Genomic DNA, 17,285 nt, shown 5'->3' on the forward strand with positions numbered 1-17,285 from the left:
TGATTGGACAAGTTGACCGATTCGAGTCAGGCCTTGACCCACGTGACGCCTCTGCCATTTGACGTTGGCGAACCTGCGCGATGATATCACGAGCGGGATACGTGACGGCGTGACCACCCTACTCATGTCCGCCTTTATAATTAGTGACGGATCACAATCTATGCAACACTACCGACCGCTTTAGTGCCCTTTGCTCAAGAGCCATGCGGCGAAGTAAAACTGAAGTGGACCGGTACGTCGCCTGCGCACAGACGTCCTCTCCCTCACTCAAGGAGGTAAGTGGAGCCGGCTGCTGCGGCGGCTAACGTTAGCATGCTAACCTCCGTCAATCTCTTGGCGACAGCCCCAATAAGTCCCTAAAACAAATGTTAGCGCTAGTTTGACGGTCACTTCCGTCGCCGCGGTTCCCACCGGTCGACCGAGGTCAGTTTTAGCTAACCGGCACGATGACGACGACCCGTGTCGCCCGTCCCCTTGAATGCAGAGAAAGCGCGCGGCGTGGGCTGGCCACGGCGGCTAGCTACGGAGCACTGGTAGCAGCTACCTTGTAGACTTGACTGACCAAAAAAAAAAAAAGAATAATAAAAATAAATAACATTTCAACATGGACTGTTAGGACTGTGTCCATTTTAAACGTATTTATAGTGGTAATGACCAAATATATAAAAGTATGATGGTCAATAATATCGCTATGAAATGCGTTTGGTGACCTCAGAATCACTCATGAATATGTAGGAGGCAAGTGAAACTGGAGACTTATAAGTGGTCCAACATCTGCACACATAAAGTTTCATTAAGTGAGTTTCCTTCATTTTATATTTCATTGGAATTACAGGTACGTGATTTTGGCAGGTCTCACACACTGCTCTCCTAACTACATACAGTGTGCAGTAATTAGTGTTAAACAAATAGTTTTGTTGTCCACGCCAAATCATTTTGATCAAGTACTAGTTTCATGATCATATTAAAAAATGTTTATGTGTCCCTGAAGTTACTGTCCACCATGGGACCTGAGCAAATGATTGACAAAAGTATATCTTGGCTCACCGTGTCTGATTGTGTGCTGGTCAAAATTGAGCGAATACATTTTCCATTGATTATGAATTATGCTGATTTCAATGCAAAAGTGTCACTATATTTACTTCGATGACATCGTGAGCTTTGAGGAAAGATAGGACAAAAAGAATGACGCGTCTATTTAACCAAACCACATAACTTTGTCTTATAAAAGTCAGCTAGCTTAATGCTAACGCACAGTGGCAAATGACAAAGACAGGCTAACAAAAGTAACATCGATGTCGGTGTGTTATAACCCTTTAAACAATAGACATTTGCACACAAACGGTACAAACGGTTATTTACTTGTTTCATAATTTAGAAAACTTTGGAGTTCATTTTCAGATTCTGCTATCCGTTTTCAAATCTCCAAATGGTCTCGCCCCGCTTTACACCTCTGAGCCACTCCATCCCTACACTTCTCAGGTCAGCTGACAAGCTACTCCTGGAGGTACCGAAGTCTAAGCGGATGCTCAGAGGAAATAGGTTTTTTTTCCTGTCTCTGCTCCCAAACTATGGAATGATGTCCCGGTGTGCTGTCCATTTTTAAGACTCACTTTAAACCCATTTTTTCCCCTTCGTGCTCAACACAGCATGAGACTTAAACCCTTATTTTAGTGTATTTGTTTTTTTGTTTTGTTTTGTTTTCAACTTAAAATGTGTTTACAGAATACAAAAGTAGCAGTAAGTTACCACAGTTGTTAATGGAGGTCTTTGAGGACACCCCCGTATTTCATTACTTACGTCTGAAATTACATTATAAACGGTAATCTTAACTGCAGACACATTTCCATATACAACAAAAGCGTACAAGGATAAAGAGAGAAAATAAAATACAGGATACAAATATACAACATACAAAACTCTACATATTAAAATTTGAACAAACCATTGCACCAATGCCAGCTAAGCTTAGAGTTAAATCTATGCCAGCTTTTCATTGGACTCTGCCTTGTTCAGTTGACACATAAAGCTATAAATCAGATGTCTCAATTGTGCCTCAAACATTGGCACCCTCGCGGAGACAAACAATTGATTGGCACTATGCCACCTTGGGACTCGAAGCAGAAGCCTCAGTGCATTATTGTAGGCAACTTTGAGCCTCCGCCAGCCGCATACTCAACTTCTTACAGTTGGACCACAACTGAGCACTACTATAGGTCCTGAACAGTGAACACTTAAAAAAATCCGAGCACAAAACTTTCTAATCAGCGTGTCAGCCTGGGAATATATTTTACAGCGCTGACAATAGATGTCTTTGTCATCCATCCAATCCTAGGGTACGACATGATCTAGGTATTGAATTTCCTCACCCACATCAAGGGTGGGACAGTTTACCAATATATTTAATGTCATATACTTTCTGTAATGTATCCAGTAGCCGAGCTAGCCAAATTAAAAGATTTTATAGATTAAATGTGGTTGTGCTTGTTGCTGAATTGTGATTTCGCTGTATGCTCTTCATTTACAGCGCCCTGTCAAAGGCTTTTTATTTGCTAAACTTTATTTTGAAGCAAAGGAGTATGAGCTGGCTAAAAGGTAAGCATGAGGACCAAAAAATACTCTGAATTAGGGCTGCACGATATTGTAAAAAAATTACATTGCCATTTGTTTTGTAACCACGTGATATATATTGTGATGTGAAAAAACAGCACACATTTGTCTTTTTCCCTCCATGTCTTTTTCGGACAGTTTATAATAGCTTCAGTAGAAAATAAACTGTGCTCAACAGAGAACAGAATTATACAGTTATTTGTGTGAAGGCTACCTCTTTAAATGTACTATAGTATTGAGCAGGTAAGTGTCCAGTCAGACATGAAGTTAAAATATTTTCTTTCCATGGCCAATTATACTGTAGTGTGTATATTAGCAGTTTTAGCACATTCCTAACACAGTTTATTTTTTTAAATGTTTTAATCAATCTGTAATTTTACACACATAATATGCATTAATATTTCTATATTTGAGAGCATTAGTTTAAACAACATATATTGCTGAGTGCACGTTATGCTTGGATCAGACAACAAGATTTTAGCCCCATTATTGGCTCGATTTTCTGTGGTGGCTTATTTCGCAGATCGGGCCTGACATTTTGTCAGTAACGACAAAACTCCTTCAAGTGTTTCATAATCCACGACCAACGATGTGGCCCTATGATGCCAAAATGAAAAGTCTAGCGTTTTTTGGGGGATATCTTCCGTGTAGTGTGACATGAAGAAATCATAGAATATTTTGCTAGTATGCTGACGTGTCAATCGAGACCGGCAAGCGCCCCCTCCTTTTTTATTGCGGTCATTAGTAATCATGGTTGCACTCCACAGCCAAATTTACAACCCCCCTTTCCCAAAAATGGCCACACAAAAGATGGAAAACAGGAGCTTTCAATACTTTATTGACAGCATATCAATACACCAACATTTCCCAGGACTTTGCGATGTGACTTGCGCATGTGCACATCGCGATGACGGTACTCAAACATTATATCATGCAGCCCTACTCAGAATTATGCAGTGTTGTCTTAAACATAATGTTGTTTTTTGTATCCTTAGACATGTATCAGAGTATCTCAAAGTCCAGGAGAGAGATCCCAAAGCGCACAAATTCCTCGGACAGCTTTATGAGCGAGAGGGAGACGTCAACAGGGCGGTAGGATGTTACAAGGTAAGATGGCCACGTTGATTGCCAGTCTTATAGTAAATTGTGTAAATGTGTACATCAGCCCATGTTTTCAAAATGCTTTACAAAAAAAAGCACCACATATGCCCCTTTTGATTCATCACCAGATGATTTTAATTTAGCTAACCCTTATTCATTGTCCCCATGACACTGCTCTCTCCTCATCTAACACACGGTCAACCTTGAAATAAACTCAAGTTGCAAGCCTAAATGTTTTCTATACTCTGTACGCAGCGCTCTGTGGACTTGAACCCGGCCCAGAGAGACCTGGTGCTGAAAGTGGCTGAGTTACTAGTTGGCAAAGAGGGAAGTGACAGCAGAGCCGAGTTTTGGGTGGACAAGGCTGCCAAGTTGTTGCCAGGGAACCCAACAGTCTTCAACCTGAAGGTGAGGCTCCATTTCTTCGGAACTCGTTTTACAGGCCTTTTCAACGAAAGCTCTCCAATGCTGCTAAAAAGAATTAAGGGAACACTTAAACAACATAACTTAATCCCAATGAATGAGATTCCGTTTGAAAATCTTTATTCATTACATAGTGAAATGTGGTGAGAACAAAATAACAAGAATGATTCATAGAAATCTATCCTCATCCCATGGAGGTCTGCCTTGAGAATCATACTCAAAACAAAAGTGGAAAATCAGATCACAGACTGATCCAACTTCTGTGGAAATCCCTCCATCGAGTCCAAATGAGCCTCAGTTGTGTGTGTGTCCGTCCCCTCCACGTGCCTGTATGGACTCCGTACAATGACTGGGCATGCTCCTGATGAGACAATGGATGGTCTCCTGAGGGATCTCCTCCCAGACCGTGATCAGAGAGCATCAGTCAACTCCTGAACGTTTGTGGTACGAATTGTGTACCGGCCAATTTTCTTCGCACCACCATGCATAATGTTTGTGAATCATAATTCATTCTAAATGCCGAGCTCGTCCCCCCAAGCTGCAATCTGCATAAACCGCGCTCCTGTTTTCCTATAAATGGACGTCCGTCTGATGCATCTCAGCCAATGCGTGAGGCCTTAAAGTCACAAGATTAAAAATTCATCAGGAGACGTCGCAAGCTCTAATGACTTTCTTAATCTCTATCCCATTTTGAAAAAGTTGGTATTGTAAAGCTCGCTAAACACAGAAACTGACATCGTAATCATATTGATCATTTTTAATTAATTCCTAAATTAGAGAATGTGGCACAAAACATGTACAAAAAACTAAGTGCAGAGAATGAACAAACACTGCAAATGTTGTTAAAATACATAGTAAGGAATAAATATAGCACAGCAAAGAGGCATTTGTAGTTGATAAAATTCATGAAATTGGCATTGGAAGTGACAAGGCTATTTTTTCAATTAATCTGCTAAAAAAAAGTATTTACAACTTTGAGTAACAACGGTGATCCTACACGGTCCAACCACTCATGGGCTCGAACACGTGCCGTCCTCCCAGATTGAGACAGGCTGACAGTGTGCCCGGCAACAACATTTTCAGGTATCGGCTCTGTGATGTACTGTATCAATAATGCTAGCAAATCTCTCAAAAAAGGCACCATTTGGCTCATGATTCTGACACATTTGAAGGCATTTTGACTGAGCTATGGACTCACCCACCCAGTTCCACACTCTTGTGACATAACGAGGCCTCGTTCACAGTGATCGCATGATTTTCGGCATGTTTGAACCAAGTGTCGAAACACTGCTTCACCACTCTTCAGCTTCATTTGTTGAAAAGGGATTCAAGCAGCTGAAACATAAAATCCCAATGTCGTACTGACTACTTTTCCGATCTCCTCCCATATGTGAAGGAACGTCTGTTGAGTCGTCAAGGTCAGCAGGGCTGGAATCAACTGTTTGACCTCCTTCAGGCTGAGCTGGGAGCACGACCAGGAGACGCACATGTCAACGTGAAGCTGGTCCAGCTTTTTTGTCAGGACGGTCGACTGGAGGAGGCAGTTAAGCACTGCTTGGCCACTGAGAGGAGGGGCTTGATGCGCCACAGTCTGGACTGGTACACTGTAGTGGTGCAGACACTTCAGGTCAGCATGGCCTCTAATGGAGGATTTGGTAAAACTGTACTGGGATATAGTTTTTGGTGTGTCAGTGGGACCTGACAATAATAAAAAGCTAACTGTTAAGGTGACAGATATAACCTTAATCTAATTGTTATTAACATGACAAGTGGCTGCCATGTTTGTGGAATTTTCCCCCCCAAAAAAAGAAAAGATTGAATGAGCACTTCAAACACCTCTAAAATCCTCCATAATTAATACATTCATGAAAAGACATTTGCTAAAGTACATGACCTACTGTCCACACGTCTCACCAAAAATTTTCCATTTGTGCTAGTTAAGTCGAGTTTTTAGCCCAAATGACGACGTTAGAAATCCATAAATTTTCTGAGCTGCTTATCCTCACTAGGGTCACGAGTGTGCTGGAGCCTATCCCAGCTATCTTCGGGCAGGAGGCGCGGTACATCCTGAACTGGTTGCCAGCCAATCGCAGGGCACATATAAACAAACAACCAGTCACACTTACGGGTAATTTAGACTCTTCAATCAACCTACCACGCATGTTTTTGGGATGTGGGGGGAAACCGTAGTGCTCGGAGAAAACCCACGCAGGCACGGGGAGAACATGCAAACTCCACACAGGCGGAGCAAATGTCACAGTAATTTTGACACGTCGACGTCTCGGAATTTGGGCATGTACGAGCGAGGTATTTTTAACTGAAACTTGTCAGCCAATCGGTGAAGGAGTTCCCAAAGTAGCAGATGACATGAGACAGGAAAGGAGATATGTTGAGAAATGTTTTGTTTTACCAGTAGTCTAATCAGAAGATGGTTTTTTTGACCAGATTTTCAAAGGCACTTTTTGTTTCAACAACAAAAAACGGTTCTCTGGAAACCATCATCTAATTTTCTTTCTGCGGTGTACTCTGGTTGAAATGGCCGTTCCAACCAGACTCGGTATTTTGACAGACCTTCCGTTTTGGCAAAGCTTGTCATGTTGCTATTGTTGTAATGTTTTCACCAAGTGTACAAAAATACCTTAATTGTCCAAACTGGCTTGCAGTCAAAACCCATTGCCAATTGACCAAAATCCATTTGAACCAACTGTTTCAGGACTACCTGGCTCAGCCCAGCATGTCTAGCAATGACAAGATGTGTCGAGGTCTTCAGAGAGAGCTGCTCTTGGCTCACTGCAACCTTGTGAGAATCACACTATCTGGAAGCACTGTGCAGTCCTGCCTTGATGCTCTCACATGGTAAGTGTGTATGACTTGTGGAAGTGAAATTCCAGTTTACTATAAAGTTGCAGGCGGATGCTGGGAAACTGTTTCGCCAAGACGAAGGTTTAGTTAGAATATGTTGTGTGTGGTCCGAAGAAACACTTAACTTTAGCTATCCCCTCAGTGAGACTCTGTAGCGTAGTAGATTACGATTGTTGATTTAAAATCTTTTTGAACTGCTCTCGCTTTCGTCTTCTTGCATGCACACAGTTTTGACCGCACAATGCAGAAGCTGAGCAGTGTTGCAGGCCAATACACAGATGATCTTTGTGAAGTGTTTGTGGAGATGCGAGCTCACCTGTACCTGCACGCTGGTACACTTCTCTTGAAGCTGGCTCAGGAACGCCACCAGACATGGAGGGCTGTCATTGACCTGACGGCACTCTGCTATTTGCTGGCCCTGCAGGTACGGAACCCTCGACACAAATTCTGTACATGCAATAAAGGGAACGTAGCTGTGCTCCGTGGCACACGAAACAATGGTTGCAGTAATGCCTATGAAGCCTGGGTCAACGATATTGGGCCTCATTCACTAATAAATGCGTAAAAATGTTGTGGAACCGATTAGTGGCATTTTCATGCATTTAAATAGGGGGAAATTATTTGAAGTGAGTGATTTGAGTTGCAAGCATGGTCGTGGAATGAATTAATCATATCACCGTACAATGGTTTTTATTACATTTGATAACACGTTTCAATGCATTAGGTGAATGTAGCTGGATTATTTTTTTTTCTTTTAGTAATACAGTTAAATGATCACGGTTATCAGTATTGTCACTGGTAATGATGTAAAATGTGCATGCATCCAATGTCACCCTGGACCTTGAACTTAATTAAGCATGGAGAAAATGTCTCATGTAATTCTATGCCAAATACGTCCCTTGAAAGCCTCAGAAAGCATGCTCCTAACTTGAACCAGTTAGAACAACTCTGTTACATCCAATCTGCTGCAGATTGACATGCTTAGATATAGCTAAATGCCTCAAACTGAAAGACAGCTTGACATCTCCACCAAAGGTTTCTCATCTTATTTGTAACATTTTGACAGCTTTCTTCCAGAATGTTTTACTGTCAGCAGTTATTCTTGCTAGACATGGAAGAGATTTAGAAGACACTGATAGCATACTCCGATTGAGATATTTTTTTAAATTATTATTTATTTTTTTTTAAATTTTTTTTTTTTTTTTTTGTCGTCTGCCCACCAGGTTCCCAGACCCAAGCCAAAGGTGACCAAGAGAGATCAGTCAGCCCCACAGCTTCTAGAGCTGCTGGCTAACGACAGACAGAGTCAAGCTGGCCACATGCTGCTCAATCTCAGCACAGATTCATGCAGCTTGATCAGAGAGGTATGATTTTTTTTCACTGCTGATGTTGCATGATTTTGATTTATCTGTGTGGCCCGTCAGTGTACTACTGTCCGATGTTTGTGTCGCAAACGTGTAAACCGATCATGACTGTGTTGTTTTTGTGCATACATAGGTGGTGGAGGCATTTGGGAACCGCAGCGGTCAGGACTCTTTAGTTGAACTACTGTTTGGAACGCAGGCCTCTACTGGATCCTCTTTCATTGCTAATGATGACATCCATTTTATTAGTGCACAAGCTCCAGAAATCTCGCAGCTAGCCAAGTGCGATGCAGGTACAGAACTACAGAAACAAATGGCAAATATTAACTGAAAAATGTTGTTTTGTGAAGGACATTGATGCAATACTAATCTTGAAATACAGTGGAACCTTGTGTTACGAAAGACCCATTTTTAAACAATTCAGGTTACGTCCAAAATTTTCATAGAAAAATTACCTCTGTTTACGTACTGTTTTTGTTTTGCGAATGGTTTTGGTATGCGTGAACGGAAGGATTGATGATGTGCTGTTTCTCGCGCTGTGTAATGATCATTGACTATGTGCATAACACATTGCGGTAAGCTGAAAACTAGTTGTCAGCTCTGCGGCGTAAGGCGGAATGCTGTTGCACTGTAGGTGCAAGTTCCGCCTCTGCATCCTAGATCATCCAATCACAAATTTAATAGCTGCCGCATTTGTGATTGTTGTGGTAAAAGAAGTCAGAAAATCATTTTATTTTCAGCAAAATATACTATTTATGGTGTGTGTTATTTATTGAAATGTAGTGTCTCCTTTTAATTAAGACAACCAAAGGTTAATGTTAGCTTAGTCACATCAAAATAGCTATCTACGCATGTTTTCGCTAGGTAGAAGTTCTGTCTCTGCATACTAAATCATCCCATCACAACTCTTATAGAGGCTGTGTTTGTGGTTGACGTGGTAAAAGTCTGACAATCATTTTATTTTCATTGAAAAAAAATACTATCTAGAGTATATATGTTGTTGAATTGTCGTATCTCTTTAATGAAGACCACCAACGTTTAAAGTTGGCACATTTGTGTAAAAATTGCAAAGTATGTGTCTGCTAGGTGTAAGTTCCACCTACGCGTATTCGCCCAATCACAGATGCTAGTAGGAGACGCCACGGTTTTTATGAATGAACACTGAAGTAGGTAGGATTTCATCACGGATAACTTTATCTAAACAAGTAAACACTGGGCTAAACAGTCAGAAAGGCTCCAATGGAACAGATTAATTGCACCTCCATTCATTTGAATGGGAAACATTACCTCAGATCACAAACTGGGTCATGAAATGAAAGTCGTAACCTGAGGTTCCACTGTATTACATTTGGATTGTCTTGTCTGACACGTCAGTGTGCAAAGGCCAATACAACAGCCTAATTGCAATAGAATCAATCAATATTGGATGTCACTATGTTTAAATATACAATCAATGTATAGTGAAATGAATTAAATGCTTCCTCTGTAGGTTCTATCCTGTTGTATAGCGGTGACTTGCAACATCTGAGCTGGTTAGGGTTGCAGTGGGCCATTTTAGGCCAAAGGCCGTCCTTGCGGCCCTGGCTACAGCAACTTTTCCCCAGACTTACCCTAGAAACTTCCAAACTGGACACAAATGCACCAGAGTCCATCTGCCTTCTGGATTTGGAGGTCAGTGGCAGCAGTCCCTGCTCATTTTACTTAAGTCTACAAACTACATTCACCTATTCCTATCGCCCTCCCCCGCCACCTATTCTATAACACAATCACATCTTTTAATAAAGTCTGACTAGTTAATTGCTTCTTGTCTTGCAGGTGTTTATACATGGCGTGGTGTTCTGCTGCCATAGTCAGCTACAGGAGACGGCAAAGATAAACAGCGGCATAAACCAACAGCAACAGCAGCTGTATGAGCCTCGCTGCCTCCCTCTTCCCCTCCTTCGCCTCTTGACCACAGAGAGACAGAGGGAGTGGTGGGATGCCATCTATAGCCTCATTCACAAACGAGCTGCGTGAGTGTCTAACCTACCTCAAGTATTTACTTAAAATTGTTTCCCATGTTCATGCTGTTGGAATGAATAACTGGGACACGGTGCCAGATTGACTTAACTGAAATTTGTGCAATTTAATGATTTTCTTTTTTAATAATACACATGCTTTTTTGTTGTAGTCCTGGCATGTCAGCCAAATTGCGAATGATAATACAACATGGAATGAGCACATTGCGAGCCGGAGAGAAACATGGGTTGCATCCAGCACAGGCCATCTACTGGGCTCAGTGTCTCAGCCAGACTGTGAGTACATGTGGTGTTGCTTGTTTGGAAAAACTGTTTGCATATTAAGCTCCTGTGGCAGACTCATTTGCTCATGTTGGTGTCCACTTTTTGTTTAATGAGACAGGGTGATAGCAGTAACTCGTACTATGACCAGAAGGAGTACATCAGCCGCAGTGTCCACTATTGGAAAGTTGTCCTCCCACTGTTGGACAAGATCAAAAGCAGAAGAAGCATACCAGAACCCCTCGACCCCCTCTACATACACTTTCCATCCAAGGATATTCAGGTTAATACTCCTAGTTGTCTTCTTGATTCACTTTTATCTTGGTCTTATTGAAACCCATTGATTGTCTAGCCTTGAGACAAAATATCACATTGCATTAAGTCCAACAGCATACCATAATTAAATACACACAACTTCTCTCCTGGCCAGGTCTCCTCTGTGAAGGGTTTTGAAGAAGAAGCCAAAATAGCTTATGCAACTCTGCTTGACATCGAAGGCAAGACCGAGGAGGCCATTGCAACTTTGGAATCAATCAATAACTTGTCATCTGTCTGGCTTTTGGCTCAGGTTGGTCATCTGGTTTTATGCCTGTCTTATAACCATATGGCGTTGTGTAATATAGAAACATTATTGTATAGAATTTGTGTTGATAATTTCAATATAACCAAATGGATAAATACTGTATATAATTTATTTTGATAATTTCAATTAAAAAAACATTGATTTCTGGTTTACTCATACTTCTGTAAACGTAAATATACTTTAAACCATATGATATATGTAATGACCATAATTATACCTGCTAAGAAACTAGAAATCTAGAACATTTCACCTGCACTGTCCAGTATTGAGGTATTTGTTTCACAGTCACACTGGTTGAATATTTCGCTAAAAGGTTACTCAAGTGGTTTCAACCCACTGAATGGTTTTATATCATATTGTTCTAAATGAACCAATATCGAATCGGCAAACACGAATCCGCAATAAATTAACTGCGATTTAGGAAGGGATTACTGTACATTGTTACAGTTACATTAGTAACAGGACAGTCTACTCTTTCATTTGTTTTTTTTTATGTTCTGTTTGCTCTCATTGTGCTGAAGTCTTCTGCCAGCTTTTTCAGATAAAATTATTTGTTGTGGATCAACAATATCCGATACACATGCCTCACGTGTAGTTTGGATATCTGAATGATCCTCTGTCTGATTCCTGTGCATGTTTACATGACCGTATAATGTTTTGTTTTCTTGACAGATCTACCAGCGGCTATCTGAGGAGGCCAGCAATGGAGTTGAGGAGACACAGGACAGGTGCATCACTTTTCTGAAGAAATTCAGGGTTTACCTCTCAAAGATCTACAACGCCAATGCGGATGAAGTTGAAAAAGTAATACTTTTTTTCTTAGCCAGCTGAGTGTTCCTATGTTCGGAAAGCTTTTATAAACCTTTGCCTGTGTATTGTATTCTAGCTTCCGGTGTCCATGGAGGATGTTGTGGACCGTCTTAATGATGTGAACCAGCAACTTGGCGAGAGTGGAGAGGATGAAGAACAGGAGAAGAATGATAGTTATAGAGGACCAGCCCATTCAAGCCCTGGTTATCCCGCAGATTCCAGTGCCACCATATCCCACATAAAATTTTCCACTCCCTCCCCAAACAAAAGCATCGTCTCTCCTTCCAAAAGACACCTGGTAGGCTCCAGTAACTTAATAACGTATTACTTAAATACCATCTTAAATAGTTTTATGATTAAAAGATGCACTACTATTTACTCCATGTTTCAGATTTCTCCAAAGACACCACCACACTGGGTGGAGGACCAGAAAAGTCTCCTCCAAATGCTGTGTCAGCAAGTTGAAGCCCTTAAGGTCAGCCTGTGAGATTAATCCAGACAGTATTAGTCCATTTAATTTACAGTGCTTTAAGTTACATTTAATACAGGAGAAGCAAAGATCTGCTCTTGCTTCTAATTTTAGTTATTAGACATATTAGTCATAGTTTTATTATTTTGTGCAACCTCATGTTTGACCATAAAGCGGCCACTGAGTTGTATGGGTCTGTTAATGAATTCAGTTTGTTTTCCGTTTAATATTTGTGTGTGTGTGTGTGTGTGCTCGCTCACACTGTTTTCACTACACTAATGATAAATGAGTATTTCAGTTTCACATCCGTTACTTATTCATGGTCCATTAAACCTTCTATGGCGGTCTCTCGTCTGGGACCTAACAATACTTTTGTTAGACAGAATTCAAAGCCTTTTTCTATCGAATGCCTGAGTTGCATCAAACTGAGTCATGAGGCTTTTCTTTTTGCAGAACGAGGTCCATGACCTGAGAAACAACTCTTCAGCAAATGTGAGCTCTCCTCATCACAAAATGTATCCCGAGAGCTATGGCGCTGAAGGGCTTCAGGAGACTTTCACTCCTGTGCAGTCCTACCATGGCGCCCCCCTGACAGGTCAGTATACTATTTGGAACACAGAAAAATTTTTTAATGATAGATATTAGGGGTGTAACGATTCATTCACCCCATCAATGTATTGATTTATTCTGGGATTCTGTCAAATTTGGGCTCGGGATTGGGAGGGAATAGGATAACTCTGTATGGGAGTAGAAGGGAGTGGGATTTTTTTTTTTTTTTTTTAAACTTACTCGGGATTGGGAAGAGTTGGGATCAGTCTCTCTTGGAGTAGGTGGGAGCGGGAGTCAAAATCCACTCAGGTTTCAGCATCTAGTTCCAACACCGACCGTCGAGCACATCTCGCAGTGTTCCCGTTACAAGAGCAAGGTAAAAAAGTTTTAGCAGCAAATCGTTCTAAATGAACCAATATCGTCCTTAAATCAAATCGGCAACCACGAATCGTGATACGAATAGAATCGTTGTTAAAACAAATCGTTACACCCCTATCATATAAATAAAGATGATTCTGATTCATTTATGATTAGCTATCAGTAAGAGCGATAGGAAACTAGCTGATGAAAGATGACTTCTTCATGTATGTGCTTTCGTGTTTAAGTTTCCACTACAGGTCCCTCTGGGTATTGCAATCAGTCTCCAGCATACAATTCTCAGTATCTCCTGCGCACAGCTGCCAATGCAACCCCCACAAAGGTAAACTAAGCATTGTGTCGCTTACTCGCGTGAAAAATCTCATCACGCTGAAAATGATTTTCTCCATTTTTACACAGGGCCCAATGTATGGTATGAACCGTCTGCCACCTCAGCAGCATATGTATGCCTATCAGCCGCCGACCCATACTCCTCCAATCCAAACCGCCCCTGCCTGCGTATACCCGCCTCAAGAACAGAGCTTCACTGCCCCTCTTCGATTTGAATCGCCAGCAACAAGCCTCCTGTCCCCATATAGTGAAGAATATTATAGGCAGAGTGTAACTCACCAAAATACCAACCCTGCTCTACCCGAACCTGGTTATTTCACCAAACCATCTGTAATCCCTGCTCAGCCACCAAAGAGCATTGAGGGCAAACCTATGGATCTCGGGAAGTTCTCCTTTAGCCAGCAGACACCTGCTGAAGTCCCAAAAGTTCCTAGTTTTGGAACAAGCACAGTTTCACAGTCAATGCCATCAGCTGCCTTTAAATTCAACTCCAACTTTAAATCCAACGATGGAGATTTCACTTTCTCAGCATCCCAAGCTAAACACAGTGAAAGTTTGCTCGGCCTTCTTACATCTGACATCCCAACTACTAAGACTGATACTTTGCCGGAGAAGCCTCCTACTCAAGAGCAGACATTGGGCCAAGCAAGTATTTTCACTTTTGGCAATAAAAATTCATCCAGCTTCTCGTTTCCTAATACAGTGCAAAGCACAGGTCCTTTGGGTCATTTTGGGAAAGTAGAGCAGCCATTTAAGTTTGGAGATGTTACCAAGCCAGTATTTGGTCTCGCAAAGTCTGTAACTGAAGAAGAAAATGCAGCGGATAGCGACAATGATAGCACTCATGTTGAAGAGGATGATGATTATGGTCCTCACTTTGAACCCATTGTACCACTTCCTGATAAGGTTGATGTGAAAACGGGTGAGGAAGATGAGGAGGAGTTTTTTTGCAATAGAGCAAAGCTGTATAGATTTGACACAGAGACAAAAGAGTGGAAGGAACGGGGCATTGGCAATGTTAAAATCTTGAAACATACAACTACGGCGAAGATCCGACTCCTAATGAGACGGGAGCAGGTCCTCAAGATATGTGCTAATCACTACATAACCACTGATATGAAACTGAAACCAAATGCCGGTTCTGATAAATCATGGGTATGGAATGCCATTGATTATGCAGATGAAAAGCCTAAGCCTGAGCAACTAGCCATACGCTTCAAAACAATAGATGAGGCTTTGCTGTTTAAGAGTAGGTTTGAAGAAGCCCAAAGCATTGTGGTGAAATCACAAGAGAAGCAACAAGAGAAGAAAGAAGTTGTAAAAACATCTAATCCACTGGAAACTTTGACAGCAAAGTTTGCACTTAAAGAAGGGCAATGGTATTGTACTGTCTGCTGTGTGAGAAATGAGCCCAATGATATTCGGTGCGTTTCTTGTCAAAGCGCCAATCCCAATTCCTCTACAACACAAGACATGGTAGCTGACGAAACAAAAGTCACTCCCTTTTCTTTCAAATTTGGGACAAGTGAATCAAAAACCACCAGTTCTGGCTCCACCTTTCCTGGATTTAGCGCTTTCGGGACTTCATCCGCTTCATCTTTTACGTTTGCCACAAATTCTAGTAAACCTGCTGACACAATAGTAAAGCAAAGTGCGTCAACAAGCAAGAACTCAGAATCCATTGTGAGTTCTGCATTTGGCAGCCAATTTACAAAGAAACCAGATCAGTGGGAGTGTGATGTATGTTATGTAAAAAATGAAGCTGGTGCAGACAATTGTGTTGCCTGTACAAATCCAAACAACATCACTAAATCAAAAGAAGGAGCTCCTGTGGTTGCAAATCTATCTACAGTACCGGTTTCAGCTTTTGGAGCTGATTTAGTAAAGAATGATGGGCAGTTACAAGCAAAATTTTCCAAGGCCGGTCAATGGGAGTGTGACACCTGTTTGTTGAGAAATGACTCCACTAGCAGTAAATGTGTTGCCTGTCAGACACCAAATCCTAATGCGGAAAGGACTAGTACTACTACTGCATCACCCTCCACCTTTAGCTTTAACTTTGGAGTGAAGACAGCATCAGGCCTGCCGACCGGAACTGGCTTCCCAGCACCTTTTGGAGATGGCAGTTCATTTCAGTTTGGGCAAAACAAAGTTGAAACTTCTGTGGCTTCTTTCAAGTTTGAAGCTTCCCAGTCTGCTCCAAGTACAACAAGTTCTTCTGGATTCTCTTTCTCCATGCCTATGCCTGCAGGTGGCTTTACATTTGGAATTCCGAGTACTGCAAAAGATGAAACAGATAACTCAACCTCATCTGAACAGATGGTTTCAGGTTCAGCCTCCAGCTTTCTTAAAAGCATTGCTGATAAACAGAAAGTGAAAGAAAATGATTTTACTCCCCCAGAGGTCAGTCAAGAGCTTGAGACAAATCCATTAATATCTGGTAAAACTAATGCTTTTAGCTTTGCCGACCTGGCAAAGTCTTCTGGAGGAGACTTCCAGTTTGGCCAGAAGGACCCCAGTTTCAAAGGTTTCTCTGGCGCTGGTGAACAACTGTTCTCGTCAACACCCACCAAGATGAATGCCACAAATGAGCAGGGGGAAGATGACATGTATAAAACTGAAGAAAATGATGACATCCAGTTTGAACCAGTGGTTAAAATGCCCGAGAAAGTTGATCTTGTCACGGGGGAGGAGGATGAACAGGTTCTTTATTCCCAGCGTGTCAAACTGTTCCGATTTGATGCAAACACCAGTCAGTGGAAAGAACGTGGGGTGGGAATCTTGAAATTCTTGAAAAACAACTCTAATGGCAGACTTAGGGTTCTAATGAGAAGAGAGCAAGTTCTGAAGGTGTGTGCTAACCACTGGATCACTACCACCATGAATCTTAAGCCTCTAGCGGGCTCAGATAAGGCATGGATCTGGATGGCCAATGATTTCTCTGATGGCAATGCCAAACCTGAACAGTTGGCTGCCAAGTTTAAAAGTACTGAACTCGCTGAGGAATTCAAGGCAAAGTTTGAAGAATGTCAGCGACTCCTCTTGGACATCCCCCTACAAACTCCACACAAACTGGTCGACACAGGCAGAACTGCACATCTGATTCAGAAAGCTGAGGAAATGAAGTCTGGTTTGAAAGACCTGAAATCCTTTTTGACCGATGATAAAACAAAGGTGAAAGATGATGACAGCCAGTTACCGTCCACTGTCAAATCCATTTCAAGTCTTTTAATCAAGCCTCACAATGAAACCATTGGGCCGACTTTGGAGTGGGATAACTATGACCTAAGAGAAGAGGCTTTGGATGACACAGCCGATTCGTCGGTCTATGCCTCTCCACTCTCCAGCAGCCCACTAAGAAAGAACCTTTTCCGCTTTGGGGAGTCCATGGGTGGCTTCAGCTTCAGCTTCCAACCTGGCATAAGCGCCTCCAAGTCTCCTGCCAAGCTTAACCAGAGCCGATCCTCAGTGGGCACAGACGATGAGCAAGATGTTACACAGGATGAGGAGAGAGACGGTCTGTACTT

General features: G+C 41.8%; 1 protein-coding gene across 3 annotated transcripts in view; it reads left to right on the forward strand.

Annotated features, from left to right (window-relative positions):
• The first annotated feature begins 53 nt into the window (after positions 1 to 53).
• The window catches only part of ranbp2 (RAN binding protein 2), a 26,971-nt gene continuing 9,739 nt past the window's right edge, over positions 54 to 17,285 (forward strand). The window contains exons 1-20 of one of the 3 annotated variants that reach the window (XM_061791321.1): positions 54 to 275; positions 2,528 to 2,595; positions 3,606 to 3,717; positions 3,967 to 4,119; positions 5,531 to 5,761; positions 6,848 to 6,990; positions 7,225 to 7,420; positions 8,220 to 8,360; positions 8,494 to 8,653; positions 9,850 to 10,031; positions 10,176 to 10,372; positions 10,531 to 10,654; positions 10,761 to 10,922; positions 11,070 to 11,207; positions 11,895 to 12,026; positions 12,109 to 12,330; positions 12,424 to 12,507; positions 12,955 to 13,096; positions 13,656 to 13,750; positions 13,828 to 17,285. The exon at positions 13,828 to 17,285 is cut by the window's right edge and continues 767 nt beyond it. In XM_061791321.1, coding sequence (XP_061647305.1) covers positions 204 to 275; positions 2,528 to 2,595; positions 3,606 to 3,717; positions 3,967 to 4,119; positions 5,531 to 5,761; positions 6,848 to 6,990; positions 7,225 to 7,420; positions 8,220 to 8,360; positions 8,494 to 8,653; positions 9,850 to 10,031; positions 10,176 to 10,372; positions 10,531 to 10,654; positions 10,761 to 10,922; positions 11,070 to 11,207; positions 11,895 to 12,026; positions 12,109 to 12,330; positions 12,424 to 12,507; positions 12,955 to 13,096; positions 13,656 to 13,750; positions 13,828 to 17,285 — 6,212 coding nt within the window. In that variant the 5' untranslated portion in view covers positions 54 to 203. The remainder of the gene's footprint in view (positions 276 to 2,527; positions 2,596 to 3,605; positions 3,718 to 3,966; positions 4,120 to 5,530; positions 5,762 to 6,847; positions 6,991 to 7,224; positions 7,421 to 8,219; positions 8,361 to 8,493; positions 8,654 to 9,849; positions 10,032 to 10,175; positions 10,373 to 10,530; positions 10,655 to 10,760; positions 10,923 to 11,069; positions 11,208 to 11,894; positions 12,027 to 12,108; positions 12,331 to 12,423; positions 12,508 to 12,954; positions 13,097 to 13,655; positions 13,751 to 13,827) is intronic. The other 2 variants (XM_061791318.1, XM_061791319.1) reach the window with 2 other exon arrangements.

The sequence above is a fragment of the Phyllopteryx taeniolatus genome, chromosome 12, assembly GCF_024500385.1.
Source record: "Phyllopteryx taeniolatus isolate TA_2022b chromosome 12, UOR_Ptae_1.2, whole genome shotgun sequence".
Lineage (NCBI taxonomy): Eukaryota > Metazoa > Chordata > Actinopteri > Syngnathiformes > Syngnathidae > Phyllopteryx > Phyllopteryx taeniolatus.